Source organism: Macadamia integrifolia, chromosome 5, assembly GCF_013358625.1.
Source record: "Macadamia integrifolia cultivar HAES 741 chromosome 5, SCU_Mint_v3, whole genome shotgun sequence".
Taxonomy (NCBI): Eukaryota; Viridiplantae; Streptophyta; class Magnoliopsida; order Proteales; family Proteaceae; genus Macadamia; species Macadamia integrifolia.
The window spans coordinates 5,258,067-5,275,989 of NC_056561.1; the positions used below are offsets into that span (position 1 = coordinate 5,258,067).

At 39.7% G+C, this 17,923-nt stretch overlaps 1 protein-coding gene across 2 annotated transcripts in view; it reads left to right on the plus strand.

Annotated features, from left to right (window-relative positions):
* Positions 1–447: 447 nt before the first annotated feature.
* Positions 448–17,923, plus strand: part of LOC122079365 (putative callose synthase 6) — a 74,817-nt gene continuing 57,341 nt past the window's right edge. For both annotated transcript variants that reach the window (XM_042645763.1, XM_042645764.1), the window contains exons 1-2: positions 448–1,116; positions 6,705–6,805. In XM_042645763.1, coding sequence (XP_042501697.1) covers positions 906–1,116; positions 6,705–6,805 — 312 coding nt within the window. In that variant the 5' untranslated portion in view covers positions 448–905. The remainder of the gene's footprint in view (positions 1,117–6,704; positions 6,806–17,923) is intronic.

Sequence of the window (17,923 nt, forward strand, 5' to 3'; positions counted from 1 at the left end):
GATGTAATATTATGTATCAATAGCATTTAGGCGTTTAAATGAGACTTGCAACAATCAATATGCATAGATGCCTCTTCAACATCATTGGTTTCCAAGATGCAATACTAATGTGATTCCACCTCAGCAGTTTTGCACAAGAAGTAAGGTTGGAGATACTTTAGGGAGTTTACTTTTATTTTTCTTGGGTCCCATGAACCATAAGTCCATAACTAATCTTGGAGTCTAAGTAATTATTTTTAAACTGTAATTAGTAAATATAAAATAAAATTTTAGACCTATTTATTTTATAATAAATTATCTTATCTAGTGGATCTAGGTAATTGTTCCGAATTTCAACTAGGGAGTGAGACTGAAATGTCATTGTGGTGAGGGACATAGATGCAAAAATCTGAAAAAGCAGAGTATAGAACCAAAAACCCAAATACATGACCAGCGAAAGTTAGAAATCTGAAAAAGCAGAGTGTTGAATTTTAAAAAACAAAAGAAGAGCAGAAAAGCTTTGGTTAGTTCTTCGGAAGCAGTGAGAGCTATTCTTTTCTGTTATGGACTATTAGCACTGAGAAGTAAAGCAAAAGGGAAAGCTCGGGTCTCGTCAGTATGCCATCCACCATTCACAAACAAAATCAAAGGCCAAAGCTCAAAAAGCTCAAAAGCAGGGGATCTCTAATTCCTTTCTTTCTCTCGGAGACACCGAAAGACGCTTACCCCACTTGAGCAAAAAGGAATAATCTCTGATACTTTTCTGCACAGAAAAAAATGGTCATTCCTCCATTAAACCCTCCATTGCCTATTATAGAGCAACATCTATTCTCTGTTTCACTGCTGAAACAAAACCCAGATAGGCAACACAGCGAAACCCATCGATCGTTGTTGTTCTTGTTGCTTCCAGAGTTACTCTGCCAGAAATGGCAAGTACGAGTGGCACTAAGAGTGATGGTCTGTCCAAATCCCTTTCCAAGAAGATGACAAGAATGCGGACAGGGGCACCAGTCGATGGTCCTGAAGAAGAAGGCATTGACAGTGAAAAACTCGTTCCATCGTCACTAACCGAGATCGTTCCAATTCTTCGTGTTGCCAATGAAATTGAGCACGAGAACCCCAGGGTCGCTTACCTCTGTAAGTTCATAGTTCTTGTTTAATTTGCTTTTGTTGTGATTTGTCAGTATTAGAATTACGTGTTTGATATTGGGCTATTTGTAAATTTGCCGTATAGAATGGAAAATTCAGCTTTGATATCCCCAGAGCATCTCATGCATCTTATTGACACTGATGTTGTCATGTAACGGTATGTGTCATGGGAATAACTGCTAGAGAAGTCGTCAACTACTCAAATACCTTGTACATTCTAGGGTATGTTTAATTATAAATTTGTTATAACTGGGATTAGATGCAAAGAACTGCCATGAATTCTTGAGTAAGTATGGGTTGTCAATAGAGTGGGGAATGAATTGAAACTTGTTGAGGTAGAGCTGACTTGTGCAGAGTTTGGTTTCAATCTGATATGATGGCCATAAAAAAAATCTTCACGAGAGATCATGAGGCTTATACATGTGGGCATTATGTGGAAAGATGGTGTCTTGAGAATATTTTTTATTCTATTGAACAAAAACAACCACCACCTTATCCCAACTAAATGGGGTCGGCTACATGGATCCTTTCCCTCCAATCAGCTCTATCCAAGGTCATACTTGATACAATGCTTAAGCTATGCATGTCTTTCCTCACTTCTCCTAGGGTCATTTTAGGTATGGGCTCTTTTAGTTTCTTCAATCTGAATCAAATCATTATTCCGTACTAGAGTATCCAAAGTCCTTTGTTGAACATGGCCATGCCACCTCAAACGACTTTCTCCTAGTTTATCATATATCGGAGCTACTCCTAGATCAGCTCTACTATGATCATTCCTTATTTTATCCTTCATCGTTTTGATTTTATTGAAATGAGGGTGTAACAGTATCTTAGACAAAGAACCAGCAATCACCAAGAGAAGAAGAAGAAGAAGAGAAAAACTGAGACTGCTAGTTCACAAAATCATGAATATCAATCTCCCTTACTTTCATGAATATATAATCAAAAAGGTTACAAGCATAATAGGAAAAAAGATTGAGACCTATCCTAACTAGGAAACAAATACTAGAAGGGAAGTACAAGTACTTCAGGAAAGAAATAAAATAAAAGAAGTAATCTAATCTACTTGAGGTAAGGGAAATAACTCAAGGATTGAGTCATGTGAGTGACTGTATACCCAAGTGACCTAATCAATACATATATACTCTTTGTACGGCCACGGTACAAGAGTCCATTTTTTAACACTCCCCCTCAACCTGGAGCATATAAATCACCCATGCCCATCTTGGAACATCATTTATTGAAGGCAAGACCAAACAAGGGTTTGGTAAACATATCACCAAGTTGGTCAACAGAAGCAACAAATGGAGTGGTGATCGATTTCTTCATAACTGCATTGCACACAAAATGACAATCCACTTCTATTTGTTTGGTTCTCTCGTGAAATACGGGGTTACTCGCAATATAGATGGTTTCCTGATTATCACAAAACATCTTCTGATCTTCATAGGTTAAGTGATCGAAAAACCCAACTCATGAAGTAATGACTTCAACCACATCAATTTAGCTGCAATATGAGTCATGGCTCGTTGCTCAACTTATGCACTGGATCTTGCAACTGTAGTTTGTTTTTTATTTCTCTATATGACAAGATTACCACCCACAAATGTGCAATATCTGGTGGTTGATCTCTCGTCACCATCAGCACCAGTTCAATCAGCATCAGAGAAGCCTACCAAATCAACACTGAGGTGGGGATGATAAATGAGCCCTTTCCTTGGAGCTCCTTTAAAAAATTTTAAGATACGACTAAGGTTCAAGGTATTGGGTTTCGACCATTGGGGATACCAAAATTTCGGTTGAAACCTGGGAAATTTCGAGGAAACTAAGGAATTTTTCCCGGTTTGGTGGAAACTTAGGTTTCGAACCCCTAAAAGTGTTTCTTTTTTCATGATTTTTTTTGTGTACATCCTATTTTAGACATTTCTAACACATTCACATCATTAGTTTCATAAAAAAAACACATAAAGTCATACTTGTGTGGTGAACCAAAGGTTCAGTAATCATTACACTGAGTTGTTGACTGAAATATGTTGTAGGTAATGCATTTTCAAAAACAGAATAAAAAAAAAGCTGGTTGGTCTATGATCATAGTTATGTGCTCTACGAACCGGGAACCTTTAAAGGTTGAGCTAAGCAAAGCAAAGCAAAGCAAAGGCCGACTTTACTGTGAGTTAGAGGGGCGTAGCGGTTCACATAGGCATTAACATGCAAAAAAAAATTCAGCCAACCGTGAATGCATAGACTGAGTCCTCCTAAGTAATATATTAAAAATTTATATAATTCTACTCTATCTACAAGTATATTCCATAAGAAATGATTTTTGGGGAAGTTGGGACTTACCTTTTTGGTCCAAGCTGTATTTCTTATGTAGATGAAGCAAGAACCACCCTTAGATTCAACTTTGTTAGGCAAAAAATGGAAATCTCCACTGTTTCCCCAAGTTTCTCACTCGCAGGAGAAAAAACTAAAAAGAGGGGGTCGAATTCAACTAAAGAAGGCTTGGGTTTCTTTCTAAACTAACTTAATATAGGTTTGGTAGAAATTTTTCATGTTTCGACAGAAAATTTGGTCGAATTTGGTCGAAACATGGTCGAAACATGTGACTTCAAAAGTCACAGGTATCATTTCGACCCCTGGGGATTCGCAGGTTCTGATCGAGTTCTCGAACCATGGATACGACATGATGCCTCCCAATATATCTTCTTTGGAGATTGTATGTATTGACTGACAACACCAACAACAAATGATATGTTCGGTCTAGTGATAGTGATGTAAATAAATTTTTCCACTAGTCTCCTATATCGGTGCTAGTCACCAAAGTCTTCACCATTAGTGGTTCTAAACTTTTGATGAGGATCTATAGGAGTATCAACTGGTTTTGAGGCCAACAACCCTATCTCAGATAAAAGATCAAACACATATTTCCTTTGAGATAAACTAATCCCTTTCTTACTCCGAAGAACTTCATTGCCAAGCAAATGCTGGAGAGAGCCCAAGTCCTTCATCTGAAAATTATGATGAAGGTAAGATTTAACTTCAGTATTACCAGCGTCATCATTTTCGGATATAATAATATCATCCTCGTAAACAATGAGAACAACAATCTTGGACTTCTGGTGCCAAGCAAACACAGAGTGTTCTGAATAGCATTGTGAGAAACCACAACGAAGAACAATAGAACTAAATTTGTCGAACCACGAACGTGGTGACTGCTTCAACCCATTGATGGCCTTGTGAAGTATGCATACTCTACTCGAATTCTCCTCTTGAGTGACATACCTTGGAGGTTATTCCATATAAACTTCTTTTTGAAGATTGCTGTCTAGAATAGCATTTTTGATATCCATCTAATAAAGAGACCAATTTAGATTGACAACGAGGCAGATAAGAACACGAACATAGTTTAACCCTGCCACGAAAGAGAGAATTTCAAAGTAGTCTACACCATAGGTCTGAGTATATCATTTGGCTACCAATCGCGCTTTAAGGCCTTCAACAACCATTGAGATTATATAATAAAATCATCAGGATTATATTTAATAGTGTACAACCATCGACAATGCACAAGATCCTTATCAGGAGGTAAATCCATAAGATTTCTTGTTTGACGAGATAATAGTGCATCTATTTCCGTATCCATAACAACTTTCCACCCAGGGTGAAACAAGGCTTCATGATGAGACTTGGGAATAGACTTAGTAGACAAAGAAAATGCAAGATTACGAAAATGAAATGGAAGGGTGCTAAGGATAGTTCTACTAAGACCCGATGAGTAGATAGTTCTAGGAATAACAATAGAGAGGAGCACACCAGAAGGGTGCCAGAGATCAAGCCAAGGAGAAGTTGAGGAGCCGTTTCCAATGGTGGAGTTAATGACACTAAGAGCTTTGGATCTGAGGTCAAGAATCTTTTGTTTGCCAGACCCAAGAGGCATCAAAGGAAGGATTGACAGTCCAAATGGAGTCATTTTTTAGAAGAGAGGAGTAGACCCAAGAGACCCAAATGCTATTATGTTTAGATGTAGAGTCCATTCTTTAATAGAGGAAAAAGTCAATTCCAATCATCGACATAGGTATGAGAAAGAAGCAGGGAAGCCCAACTAAGACTTTTTTTGACTCATAATTCAATGCGAGTTCTCCATGTGTCACGACCAAGAACCAGATACATGTAAGGGTTCAGTCCTCATAGGCGCCAAGGTTTTTACATATCGGGTTTCGACCCATATTTCGACAATTTCGACCGAAATTTCGAGGAAACCATGGTCTTGACCCCCAAACTGTGTTTTTTCAGTCAGATTTTTGTGTACATCATATTTTTGACATTTCTAACATATTCCATTAATTAGTTTCATGAAAAATTACATAAAATGTTACTTATGGTGTTGACCCAAGTTTGCTAGTTTACGCTAAGTGAAGCTGTACATTAGCCTAAGTCTACATATAAGTTACATACTAGAGATGAAAATACATTATTAAAGCAAACAATTTCGACACCATGAATATGTAGATCGGGTCATTCTAACTAACATATAAAAATTGAAGCATTCTACTTTGTATGCAAATATATTCTATAAAAAAATGAATTTTGGAAAAAATGGGGTTTACCTTTTTTCTCCAATTACTCTTCTTAATGTAGAGATTCCTTTGGTTATGCAAAATATGTGAGAGAAATTTGACTTTTTTTTTTTGCTTCAATCCACTGTTTCCAAGAGAAACAGTCGAAATAGGTCGAAATGTGCCAAAATGAGCTTGTTTCCCCCGAAACTAGTCATTTTATAGGCACTGGTTTGATTGAACCAGTCCATTTCTGGGAAATATTGGTCGAAATGGGTACCACTCGAAACTAGTCGAAACCTTGGACTTTTATAATGTACTATGTAATTTCATCTTGGATTGGCTTGATATGATCGAAATGGTCGAAATTTCAAACCATGACGAGCACTGATCAAACGATTGATAGATACCAACAAAACATTCATGACAAGCTTCATCAATTTCACATTTAAACAAAGTAATCAACCATAGTTATTAGATTCATTTGGTGTATGATTATTTATGAATAATATCTTATGTAAATGGAGTGCCATTTATTTAAGATATTATTTTTGGCATAATCAGTGCCAAACTTGATTCGACACCATTTCTTGCCTAAATGAGTGCCTTGCACTAAGGTGATCTTCTCCTAGACCCTCAAAAAACCTCTTGGACGCCAAGGCGGTGCCTTGACAACTATGGATCCTAGATAGAATTATCATTGTATTTCATTTGTGACTAATGTTTTAGATATTAGTGGAAGCTCTAACCTCTTACCTCCCAAGCCATAAAGCTGTCTATAAAGTATAGTTAGGTGACTCCATCATCTGTCATTAGTTGGCTCAGATAACTTGTATGTTTCTTGAAAGAATATTTATTACTGTTCTGTTCTCTATACTGGGTTTTTACTTGACAATATGATAAGAGTTTCAATCATTATCTGTTGCAAACTTACAGTGGTCCATTTTTTATCATCAATTTGAACATTTGATATTTAGCATCTATCCTAATGCATAATGCAATTTCTCTGTGTTCAATTAGGTCGCTTCCATGCATTTGAGAAGGCTCATAAAATGGATCCGTTGTCAAATGGTCGTGGCGTTCGTCAATTCAAAACATATCTTCTGCATAGACTAGAAAAGGTTGAACCGACAAACTGTTGACCTTTTGATATATTTAATGAAACAATATTTTTTTCTTTGCCAAACAGAGTACATTTTTCCAGCAATTTGGCACTGGAAAAAGCCTTTTTTTGTTTTTTTTTTTTAAACATGTTCACATGCTTTAGGTAATTTAGTTACTTATGGTGTTTCTGAATGGCTGTTTGATATATATTGCAGTATTACCATTTGATATATAATGATGGTGATGCTTTCTATCTATCACTGCATAAATACATACACACATGCCCATACTCATAAACATGTAAATACACATTTGTGCAGCACTGCAGCCCAAAGACTTCCATGTAATTTTATCTTTGATCAGTGAGTACGGACAAACTTCATTAAGAAAGAGTAGAGTTGGACGAGAAAAGGGAAGACACCGAGGATAGTAAAACAATTATCAAGCAAAGTAAACCACTCCCATCCCTCCCCCTATCCCCATTGGAACAGAAGTGATACAACCTTGTCACCCACCATCCAAACAAGAATGACAGCCCAAAATTGTCAAATAAACTCTCCCCAATTACACCCCCCCCCCCCAAAAAAAAAAAAAAAAAAAAAAAAAACCCCCCCCCCCCAAAAAAAAAAGAAAAAAGAAAAAAAAAAGGATCACATCCCGACATTTCCAGTCTCTTTTTAAGTCTTTAACACTTGATTAGGGCTCTTTTTGGTATGACTTCGAGAATTATTTCAGTGGGTGACTTCAATTTTGGAATGTGTTTGGTATGATTTTTGCACCTTATTTCTGTGAGATTGAAATCAATTTCAACAGAATTTGTCAAATGGCCAAGGGGCTATTTCGCTTATTTTGTAGAATCCTTTCTACCTATTTTGCTCTGAATGGTTTAATGAGCATGTTTATAATGTTTAAATTTGTGGTAAAAATGTAATTTTACATTTCTAATAAGAATGAAAGAAAACCAAGCCACTCTCTCTTGAAACCAAGCCATTATTATTATTATTGTCATCATTATTATTATTATTATTAGTTTATTACTGTTATCATTATCATCATCATCATCATCAATAAACTAATAATGATAATAATAATAATAATACTAATAATAATAATAATAATAATAATAATTATCACTGTCATTATTATTATTATTATTATTATTATTAAGTGAATTTTCATTGTCACAAAGGTCTATTATTTTTCCAAATGTTACAACTTACAAGACTTCTATTTTGCCATATGGACAAATGATATGCCCATTTTGACCGTTGGATAGTGTTGTAATAATGGGTTTATGGGTATTCTAGAGTTCTACCAAACATGTCCTTAAGTCCATTAGGGTTATGGTCTTGTAATATTCCCTAGAATATCCTGTAATATTTCCCTAGAATATCCCTCTCTCTCTCTCTATTATAAATAAAGAGGACTAGTCTCTGTGAGACATAAGCTCAATTCCCCCAATTCAACATTGTATCAGACCCATAAAACCCTAAACCCTTTCCTCACCATCTAACCTACCGCACCATCTAAACCCCTCCCAAAGCCAGCGATCACCATTCCCCACCACCGCCGCCTGCACCTCTAGCCGCTGCTAGCGATAGCGACTTCTACTGCCACCGCTGGCGACAACTCCTTCCACCATTGCCTTCAGCGCCATCGCCTCTCACCTCTCACCTCTCACCGCTAGTGCCTCCAGCGGTCGAGTCGTTGCCGCTAGCTTCTAGCTCCTTCTTCGGGCACCACAACTTCTTCCCTCGGTGGTTGAATTTGATATTTCCCACCGAGGTTGTTCTTCATGTTATCTCTATGAGATGATATACCAGAGATCTATTCTCTTGTTGTTGAAGACTCTAGTGCTATTGTCTGAGACCCTTTGGTTCTAATCAACAGTCATGTCCGAAATTACTACAACATCTTTAGGATCTGACGGGACCTCTTCATCTGTCCCTGCCATCTTCCCTAGCTCTATCAAACTGGATGAGAGCAACTATCTTCTATGGTCTTATTCCTATTACTTGGCTATTGGTGGTCGTGGCTTGTCAGGCTATATTACTAGTGCTACGAAGAAGCCTACTACTGTTGACAAAATGCAAGTTAAATGGGAGACAGACAACTTTCTCGTGATGTCCCACCTCATTAATTCCATCGATCTCACTATTGCTCGGAACTATCTCTTACTGGATACTGCTGCCAATATCTGGAAGGCTACCAAGGACACCTATTCCCAGGTTGGCAATGATGCCCAATGTTACGAGCTGAGGAAACTGATCCATGACACTAAACAGAAGGAACTTTCTCTTTCCCAATATTATTCTACCCTCAAAGGTATGTGGCAAGAGTTGGACTTTTATTATGATATTATTCTTAAATGCGAAGCTGACATTGCTATCATTACAAAGAAGATAAGATTCGTGTTTATGCATTCCTTCTTGGTCTGAGTTTGATCAAACTCGAGCTCAGATTCTAAGTAGGGATCCCTTTCCCACCCTGGAACAAGCCTATGCCCTTGTTCAAACTAAGGACACTCGTGGTACTGCTATGCTTCCCCTGCTACACAGGATCACTTTGCTCTCTACTCAGGTTCAGGGAATCAAACTAGGGAAACTCCACCTAGACTTACAGAGAAGGAGGTTGTCAAGTGTGATTACTGTGGAAAGGAATGTAGGGATAGGTACTGGAACATGGTAAACCAGCCAACAACTATAGTCGTGGATAGGGATGGTCCAATGCTGTTGCGAATCAAGTTTCTGATTACATTCCCACGGATTCCTCTGTCTCCAATGACGTTCTACAGACCTTGTGCCAACTGATGACCAAGCTTAACACTGCTTCCTCCTCTGTGGCCTCAGCTACTTCTCTGCCAGTTTCCTCTAATCCTGCACCGTACACATGTATACCATTTGGTGGCCATTGTGCATCGATTGAATCCCTTTCTTATATTATTGATTCAGGGGCCACTGACCATATGATAGGGTCTCCTAAACACTTTGATGGTTACTCTCCTCTATCAGGCAACAACCAAAAAGTTCGGGTGGCAGATGAGTCTCTTTCCCTTATCTTTGGAAAGGGTTCCAGCTCTCCTAGTCCATTATTATCCTTGTCTTCTGTTTTGCATGTCCCAAAGTTCACTACTAATCTTCTTTCCATTAGTAGCATTACTAGAGATCTTAATTGCAAAGTAACATTATTTCCTACCTATTGTCTTTTTCAGGACCTAGTAACAGATCATACTATTGGCAGTCGTAAAGTGGTGGATGGGTTGTATATGCTTGATCGGTCTCCTACTGCATTGACCTTTTAGCACACAGTTCCGGCTGCATCTACTTCTGTCTTGTATAGTCTCTACCAGTGGCATCGTCACTTGGGTCACCCACCATTAGGAATTCTAGCAAGGTTATTTCTTGACTTATTTCGCAAGTGTAATCCAAACAATTTCTTTTGTGATGCTTGTGTTTTTGCCAAGCAAACTAGATTTATTTATCTTATTTCTGATAATAGAAGTTTAATTCCATTTGCTTTAATCCATTCTGATGTGTGGGGACCATCTCGTCGTGTCCCTACATCGATGGTTTATGACATTTATTGACTTTTTTAGTCGTACTACCTGGGTATATCTACTGCATCAGAAGAGCGATTTATTTTATTGTTTTAAACAATTTCATTACATGGTTCAGATTCAATTTGATGCTAAGGTTCGGATACTTCGGTCTGATAATGGCACTGAGTAACTGATGGAGAATTTCAGGTGTATTTAGCCGATCAAGGCATTATATATCAAACTAGTTTTGTGGACACGACTGCTCAGAATGGAGTCTCAGAGAGGAAGAATGGCCACTTGTTGGAGGTGGCTCAGTGCCTGATGTTTGAGACACATGTTCCCCCACAATATTGGAGTGATGTAGTGTTACTGCATCTTATTTGATAAATCGCCTGCCATCTCGGGTACTGGGAACTCGTTGCCCTGTTAAGGTCCTCACGGGTTCTACTTCCTTTGTTGTACCTCCCAAAGTGTTTGGCTATGTTGCCTTTGTCAGAAATTATCAGCAACATAGGAAGTTGATCTTAGGGGTCTTTGTTGCATCTTTCTTGGGTACTCTCCCACTCAGAATGGGTACTAGTGTTATCATCCTCTCACGAGGAAGTACTATCTAACCATGGATGTGGTGTTCCATGAATCCGCTGCCTATTATCTTACACCTCTTCAGGGGGAGTTGCTCAAAGTGGAAGATGTGCCACTAGTTGCTCCTTTAGTAGTGGGCGGAGTAGATGATGGTTAATTTGGAAGAAGTTACAAGTTAGGAATAGCTGGGACTTATTTCCGCCTAGGGGGAGCAATCGATGGTTTCAGCCCGGGGGGAATTGACTATTCCAGCCAAAGGTGAACTGCCGACCAGATCCACTGAGGTGTTTGAGAGCCGTCGTCGTAAGAAAACTCATCCTACCCACTGCACCAAGCTAGTCGCATGCTCCAAAACCAAGTCCTAGTACTAGTAAGTCCCTACTGATTCATCCCTTGATTTACCTATAGCTGTTCGTAAACCTCAACGGGAATGTACTAAACATCCTATTTCTAATGTTGTCTCCTATAAGCGCTTGTCTCCTTCTTTCTATTCCTTTGTTTCCTCCTTGGCGTCTGTTCTGTTCCTCATAGTTACAGTAAGCTCTTGCTGATCCAAAGTGGAAGAAGCAATGCATGAGGAAATGAGGGTACTTGAGAAGAACAAAACATGGGAGCTTGTTCAACTTCAATTAGGGAAGAAAACAGTTGGCTGCAAATGAATCTTCAGTGCGAAACAATCTACAGATGGCTTTGTGGATAGGTATAAGGCTAGACTGGTTGTAAGAGGGTTCACTCAGACATATGGCATATACTATCAGGAAATCTTTGCAACAGTGGCCAAAATGAACACTGTGAGGGTCATCGTGTCATGTGTTGTCAACTGTGGTTGGGATCTACAATAACTCGATGTGAAGAATGCCTTTCTTCATAATGAGTTGGAAGATGAGGTATATATGGATGTGCCTAATGGTTTCTCCACTCAGCAGACTCAGGGCAAGGCGTGCAAGTTAAAGCGGGCATTATATGGGTTGAAGCAGTACCCACGAGCCTGGTTTGGACAGTTCCACAGGGGCAATGGTTGCCATAGGTTACAGATAGAGTAATACTGATCATACTTTGTTCATCAAGAAGTCAGGGGAGCACATTACTATTCTTATAGTATATATAAATGACATAGTGATTATTGGCAGTGACACACGTGAGATTGCTTATCCCAAAGCTTACTTGGGAACTGAGTTCGAGATCAAGGACTTGGGGAAGCTCAGATATTTTTTGGATATTGAAGTAGCCTATTCTGCTAAAGGTATCTTCCCGTCTCAGAGATTGTATACTCTTGACCTTTTATCTGAAACGAGGTTACTTGGATGCAAGGCTGTTGATACTCCAGTAGAGCCTAATTCTCACCTCAAGGAGAAAGATGGAGAACTAGTGGATAAGGGCAGCTATCAGAGGCTAGTTGGTCGTCTAATCTACCTATCTCATACTCCCCCTGACATTGCATTTGCGGTTAGCCTTGTGAGCCAATATATGCATGATCCACAATCCACTCATTTGGAGGCTGCATATTGCATCTTGAGATATTTGAAGTCAGCGCCTGGACAAGGTGTACTATTTTCTCCTCATGGCCACTTGCATGTGGAGGCATTCACTGATGCTGATTGGGCTGGCTATCCTGATGATCGGAGATCTACTTCTGGATATTGTACCATGGTAGGAGGTAATCTTGTTACATGGCGAAGCAAGAAGGAAGCAGTGGTTGCGAGATCTAGTGTTGAAGTTGAGTTTCGAGACATGGCTCAAGGTATTTGTGAACTACTATGGCTTCAAGGTCTTCTTTAGGTCTCTTTCAGTTTACCAGTGCGACTATATTGTGACAATAAGTCCGCGATCAACATAGCTCACAATCCAGTTCAACATGACCGCACGAAGTATGTAGAGATTGACCGTCACTTCGTCAAAGAGAAGCTGGAGCAGGGCATCATATGCATTCCATTTGTACCTTCTGAGGCTTAGTCAGTTGATATCTTTACTAAGAGTCTCAGTAGTAAGTTGTTTAGTCCTATTGTTAGCAAGTTGGGCATGTTTGATAAGTATGCACTAACTTAAGGGGGAGTGTTTTGTAATAATGGGTTTATGGGTATTCTAGAGTTCTACCAAACATGTCCTTAAGTCCATTAGGGTTATGGTCTTGTAATATTCCCTAGAATATCCCTTTCTCTCTATTATAAATAAAGAGGGCTAGTCTCTGTGAGACACAAGCTCAATTCCCCAATTCAACAGATAGAGAGGACATGGTCTAGATTAGTCACATGTGAAATTTCGAAGTATAATTTAATAAAATACCCCCTTTCGTATTGGCACATATCACATGTATGTCTTGTCCATGCATGTGTGGAGTTACTCTTGGCATTACTGTGCACTCTCCTAACTTTGAGTGAGAATAGACGGTTCAGATTAAAAAACCTAAAAAATGGATGGCTCATATTTATCATGTGATTTCGGAAACATCACTTTTCATTGTTACATAGAAACTACATATATTATTATTTAAAAAAACGGGTGTACCCAGTGCTTGAGGTTCCCGCCAATATGTGGTTTGTGGAGGGGCAGACATACATAGCCTTACCCCTGCTTTTGCCGTAGTTTCCAGAGTTGAACGCATGACCTCTAGGTCGCAATAGAGAAACCTTACCATTGCGCCAAGGCCCGCTTTCTACTAGAGTATAGACAACAATCATACTTTTTAAAAATCCGGTGCAAATAAGCACGTACAACAATATATGCTATATGTTTAATTTGTGTTTAAAATGGTTCCTTTGTAAAAATCTGGGAGCAAAACTTCGGATATATATTCACTATGCAACAAGCCTGTACATCGCCTAATAAACAGAATAATAGCATGTAAACAATGATTTTATAATGTAAGGCTGGATTATAGTTAACCTAACCCCAGTCAGGATCACAGGAATATATCCAAACATGTGCTCCTAAACGGGCTCACAGCAGTTCTCTCCCGTAGCTTCAAGCTCACAAGCTCTGCTTTCCGACTTAATGCATCAGTCCCTAGATTCGTGCGTCCTAGCTTATACTCAATATATAATCAGCCTGTGGGAGCTGATCGTAGACCACCCTAAATGAGCAAGGCTGGCTTTTGAGCCAGCAAGAAAAGCTGATCTACGATCACCCTATATAAAAGGGCTTTATCGCCCGTGCATTTGTTGTTCTGGCGCACGTCAGTGCTTATGGAGTGGATTCTTTGCTCCCATTCCTTTCTTGGTCGGACCAACCCAACCGGCAATTTCCTTCTTCCTGAGTTGGGAAGCAAGAACAAGTCTCTTCTTTCCAGAGCAGAGCAGTCAAAGAATGAACCAAACCTGATCATTGTTCTAGAATGGCTATTCCTCCCAAATGTTCTTTGTGACGCTGCGGAACCATGGCAATTAGGATCTCAAGACGCAGCAACACCTATAATGCAAGGAATAATGGGCTTACATCACGATATCTTTTTCTTCCTCACTCTGATTTTGGTTTTCGTTCTGAAGTTTGATGTTGAAAGACCCCTCCTCTTGTTATAGACAGATTGGCCTTCAAGTGATGCACAGAAGAAAGGTAATCCATACGAGCACACCGAGCCGAGCTTGTGACCCATCTAAGTAGTTATCAATGGGTTTAGCTACTGATCCAGAAGGGCAATTCCGCTTGTAAAGCTCTTTCTTTCTTCATGTACTGGTTCTGTCGGATATCGGTACAAGAACATGTAATAACAGTACGTGAAATAGGTTATTTCAATCCCTAGGACTTCCAACAATACCTAGCAAATACAGCCAATAACCCCAGCCAGAATATAACAGTAGGCAGCAGCCTATATACTCCTATCGCAGGGTTGATTTAGGGTGGTTCTCAGATCTGAAAATAGACTTCAATCAAGATAGCAACTCTAGATGGATGAGGAAGATATTTCCATCAAATATTGGTTTTGAAGGATGGAATAAGTTCTCAAAATCTCAAATTAAAATGATGACTAAATCCTGAAATCTCACTTTCTTGAACTAGGGTTTAATTTAGAGATTTCTTGAAAATTGGATGAAAGTATCAAGTGTCGATTTTGGGATCACATGGATGATTTAATGCAGAGTCTTAATCAGTATGGATTTATTATTTTGGAGGTGACTTTAACGGACATGTTGAGGGTGATCGTAGAGGATATGAAGGTGTCCATGGAGGCCACGGGGGTGGGGAGAGGAATGAGGAGTGGATCTCAATCCTGAACTTTGCAGTAGCTTATGATCTTTTCATTGTGAACACTTTCTTTTCAAAAATAGAGCACTTACCTACAATTTTGGGAATCATTGTCACACCTTGCCTTGCCTTCAATAGGCTAAGGCATGAGGCACTGGACACTTTACCGTATCCAGTCAGCCTGTTTCTCCTGGATCTAGACTAGGGCAGATCATAACACCACAATTACACTACGAAAGATCAGAGTTTATATATATATGCACAGTCCAACAAAAATATCTTACATAAGGTCCAGTGCCAACTAAGTGATAAAATATATTTACAATTATTCAGATCAGAGTTACATACCTTACAAAAAGAGAATATTCACAGTTTACAGTATCTCAGTAGTAGACTATATACATAAGAGTATGCATCAGTAGGAATATATACACAAAAAGGCATAAGAATAGTCCATTCTATTCCTTAGAAGAATTGGCCTCCGTAGGCACAGTCGTCGCATTCGCAGTCGAGTCCATGGTCGATTCCATCTTCTTGAAGATTGGCTAAGTTGTCCATGGCCACTGTCTCATAATCAGAGCAGGAAGTCGACAAAATACTGGGTTTAACCTCGACATCTAGGAGTAAATAGAAGGGGTGAGCACTGGTAATGCTCAGTGAGGGGTGGCGGAGAACAAGCACACACATCCATATGCAATACATGCTCCACACAGAGAATGATGCTTATGCATGCTCCACACATAGAGAATGATGCTCATGAGTCCATTTAATTAACTATACAAAATTTCTAATCAATTACTAGGTCTCATCACCTATGGGTATAAGTGCTACCAACGTAGGTGGCATACCCTACCCTGTACGTTGGGCCTAAGGTATACAAGCTACGCCGTCGGCAGGGGCCAGCCAGTGCCGGTACGGGTCCCAGTCCACACCGGCTAACCCCTAAAAGGTAACCCTATATCATAAATATATCTACAAGCATAAAGTACTTGGTATCCTGTCATACACACTCACATCCATACACATCCACCACTGGTACAGTACGTCGTACCACTCAAAGTGCACTGCTGATTAGACAATCACTTTTATTGGGATCAGTCCGTACCTAACCCCCTACGGACAAGGGGTGTAGCACTTGGGTTTATGATACCTAGCCCACATTCTATATGGTGCACAACAAATCATCCGAACCATATATGCACTGTGATAGAGAACTTATCAAAGACTTATTATGATGTTCTTTACTACAAACATCTATAGACTTTTGATGCCTTGATAGCCACTGGCACACGGGTGGAGAACAGAATCCTAAGGGAAGCCCAGTATCAAGGACCCTCCTAAGATGTAGGGAAGAACACCAGAGTAGGATGTGGAAAGGGTCCAGAAACTAATATGGTGAGTGAAGTTCAGCAGTCAATCTCACCAGCCACTTCTTCACAGCCATTTGTAATACAAGCAGGTGCACCCTCTTAGAAGGCCCCTAGTCCAAGAAGGTAGTTTTCTGATTTGGGAATGCCCGTGACAGCAGTATATAAGAAGTTAAAGAAACAGGGATTGCTAGGGACAGTGGCTCTAAGAGTAATTAGCAACCCTCCCCCAGCTTGGTATAGGGATCATGAATATTGTGCTTACCATACTCAGAAAGGGCACAACACTGAAAGATGCATAGGTCTCCTACATGCGATCTAGGACTTGGTCGACAACGGGACCATTGAAGTCAAGGTCAAGCAATCTCCCAGTATCAACACCAATCCACTCCCTGATCATATGAACAGTCTAGAGGAAGAAGCCATAGAGAGTGACCCCAGTCAACTCATTGTACCTAGAGCACGAAAGAGTCATATGAATGCCCGCACTTATAGGAAACTCATGAGTCAAAGGGCTAGAGTCATGAAGACTCCCAAAAGAAGAGAATCATCAAAAGATAGGATTCTCGCCTTTCATCCTTCCTCATCAATAAAAAAATCCATCGTACCATATTACCAACCTCCACCATACCTCCCACCTTCACTATATTATCAGCCTCCGCCATATCATCAACCTTTCCCCCACCATCAAGGAGAAGGAATTTCCTCATCCTATCACCCCTAATTTTCATATCCTACCTCTCACATTACATCATCTTTATACCATCCAGCTTCGTATCCCTCATCACCCTCATACCAATCTCATTCTTAAGGTTCTGTATATAACCCAAAAGAAGGATGGATGGATGGGTATAATTGGAAAGATATGCTTGCACTACCAGATTCCCCAAAGATAACCTCATCAATAGGGTCAGTGAATGCTTTAAAGGAAGGCCAGGAGAGTGATCCCACTTCTCTAATTCAGCCCACTATATTTTCAGAGGACAAACCAGAGGTAATTGAAGAGGTTACAGTTGATCTTCTCAAAGCAGTAACCGCATTGGCCATAGGGGAACAGGTCAAAGAATACATCTCCCTAATCCACATAGGGAGTGACACAAAGGATGATGAGTCAGGACTGGTGCAACTGCGAGCCAGTGATGTCAATACCAACCTTATGGAAATCTTTCGATCCATACGCTCTAAATACTACGAGCGTTTGAGTGACACAAAGGATGATGGTCTAGAAGAATCTGGGGCACCTGCACGTGACCCATCTCACTTACCTTTCCTTCCACATTTCCACCACCATCATATCCATCATACCATAGATATGCAAGTAGACGCAAATGATGAAAATGAATGCCAATGCACAAATACAGCAAGTAATGCAATGCAAATGCACAAATACAATAAGTAATGCATGCTCAACATTAATAAACACACCAAAAGAATGGGGGTTGAGAAGGGCACCCACTCACCTTGGTATT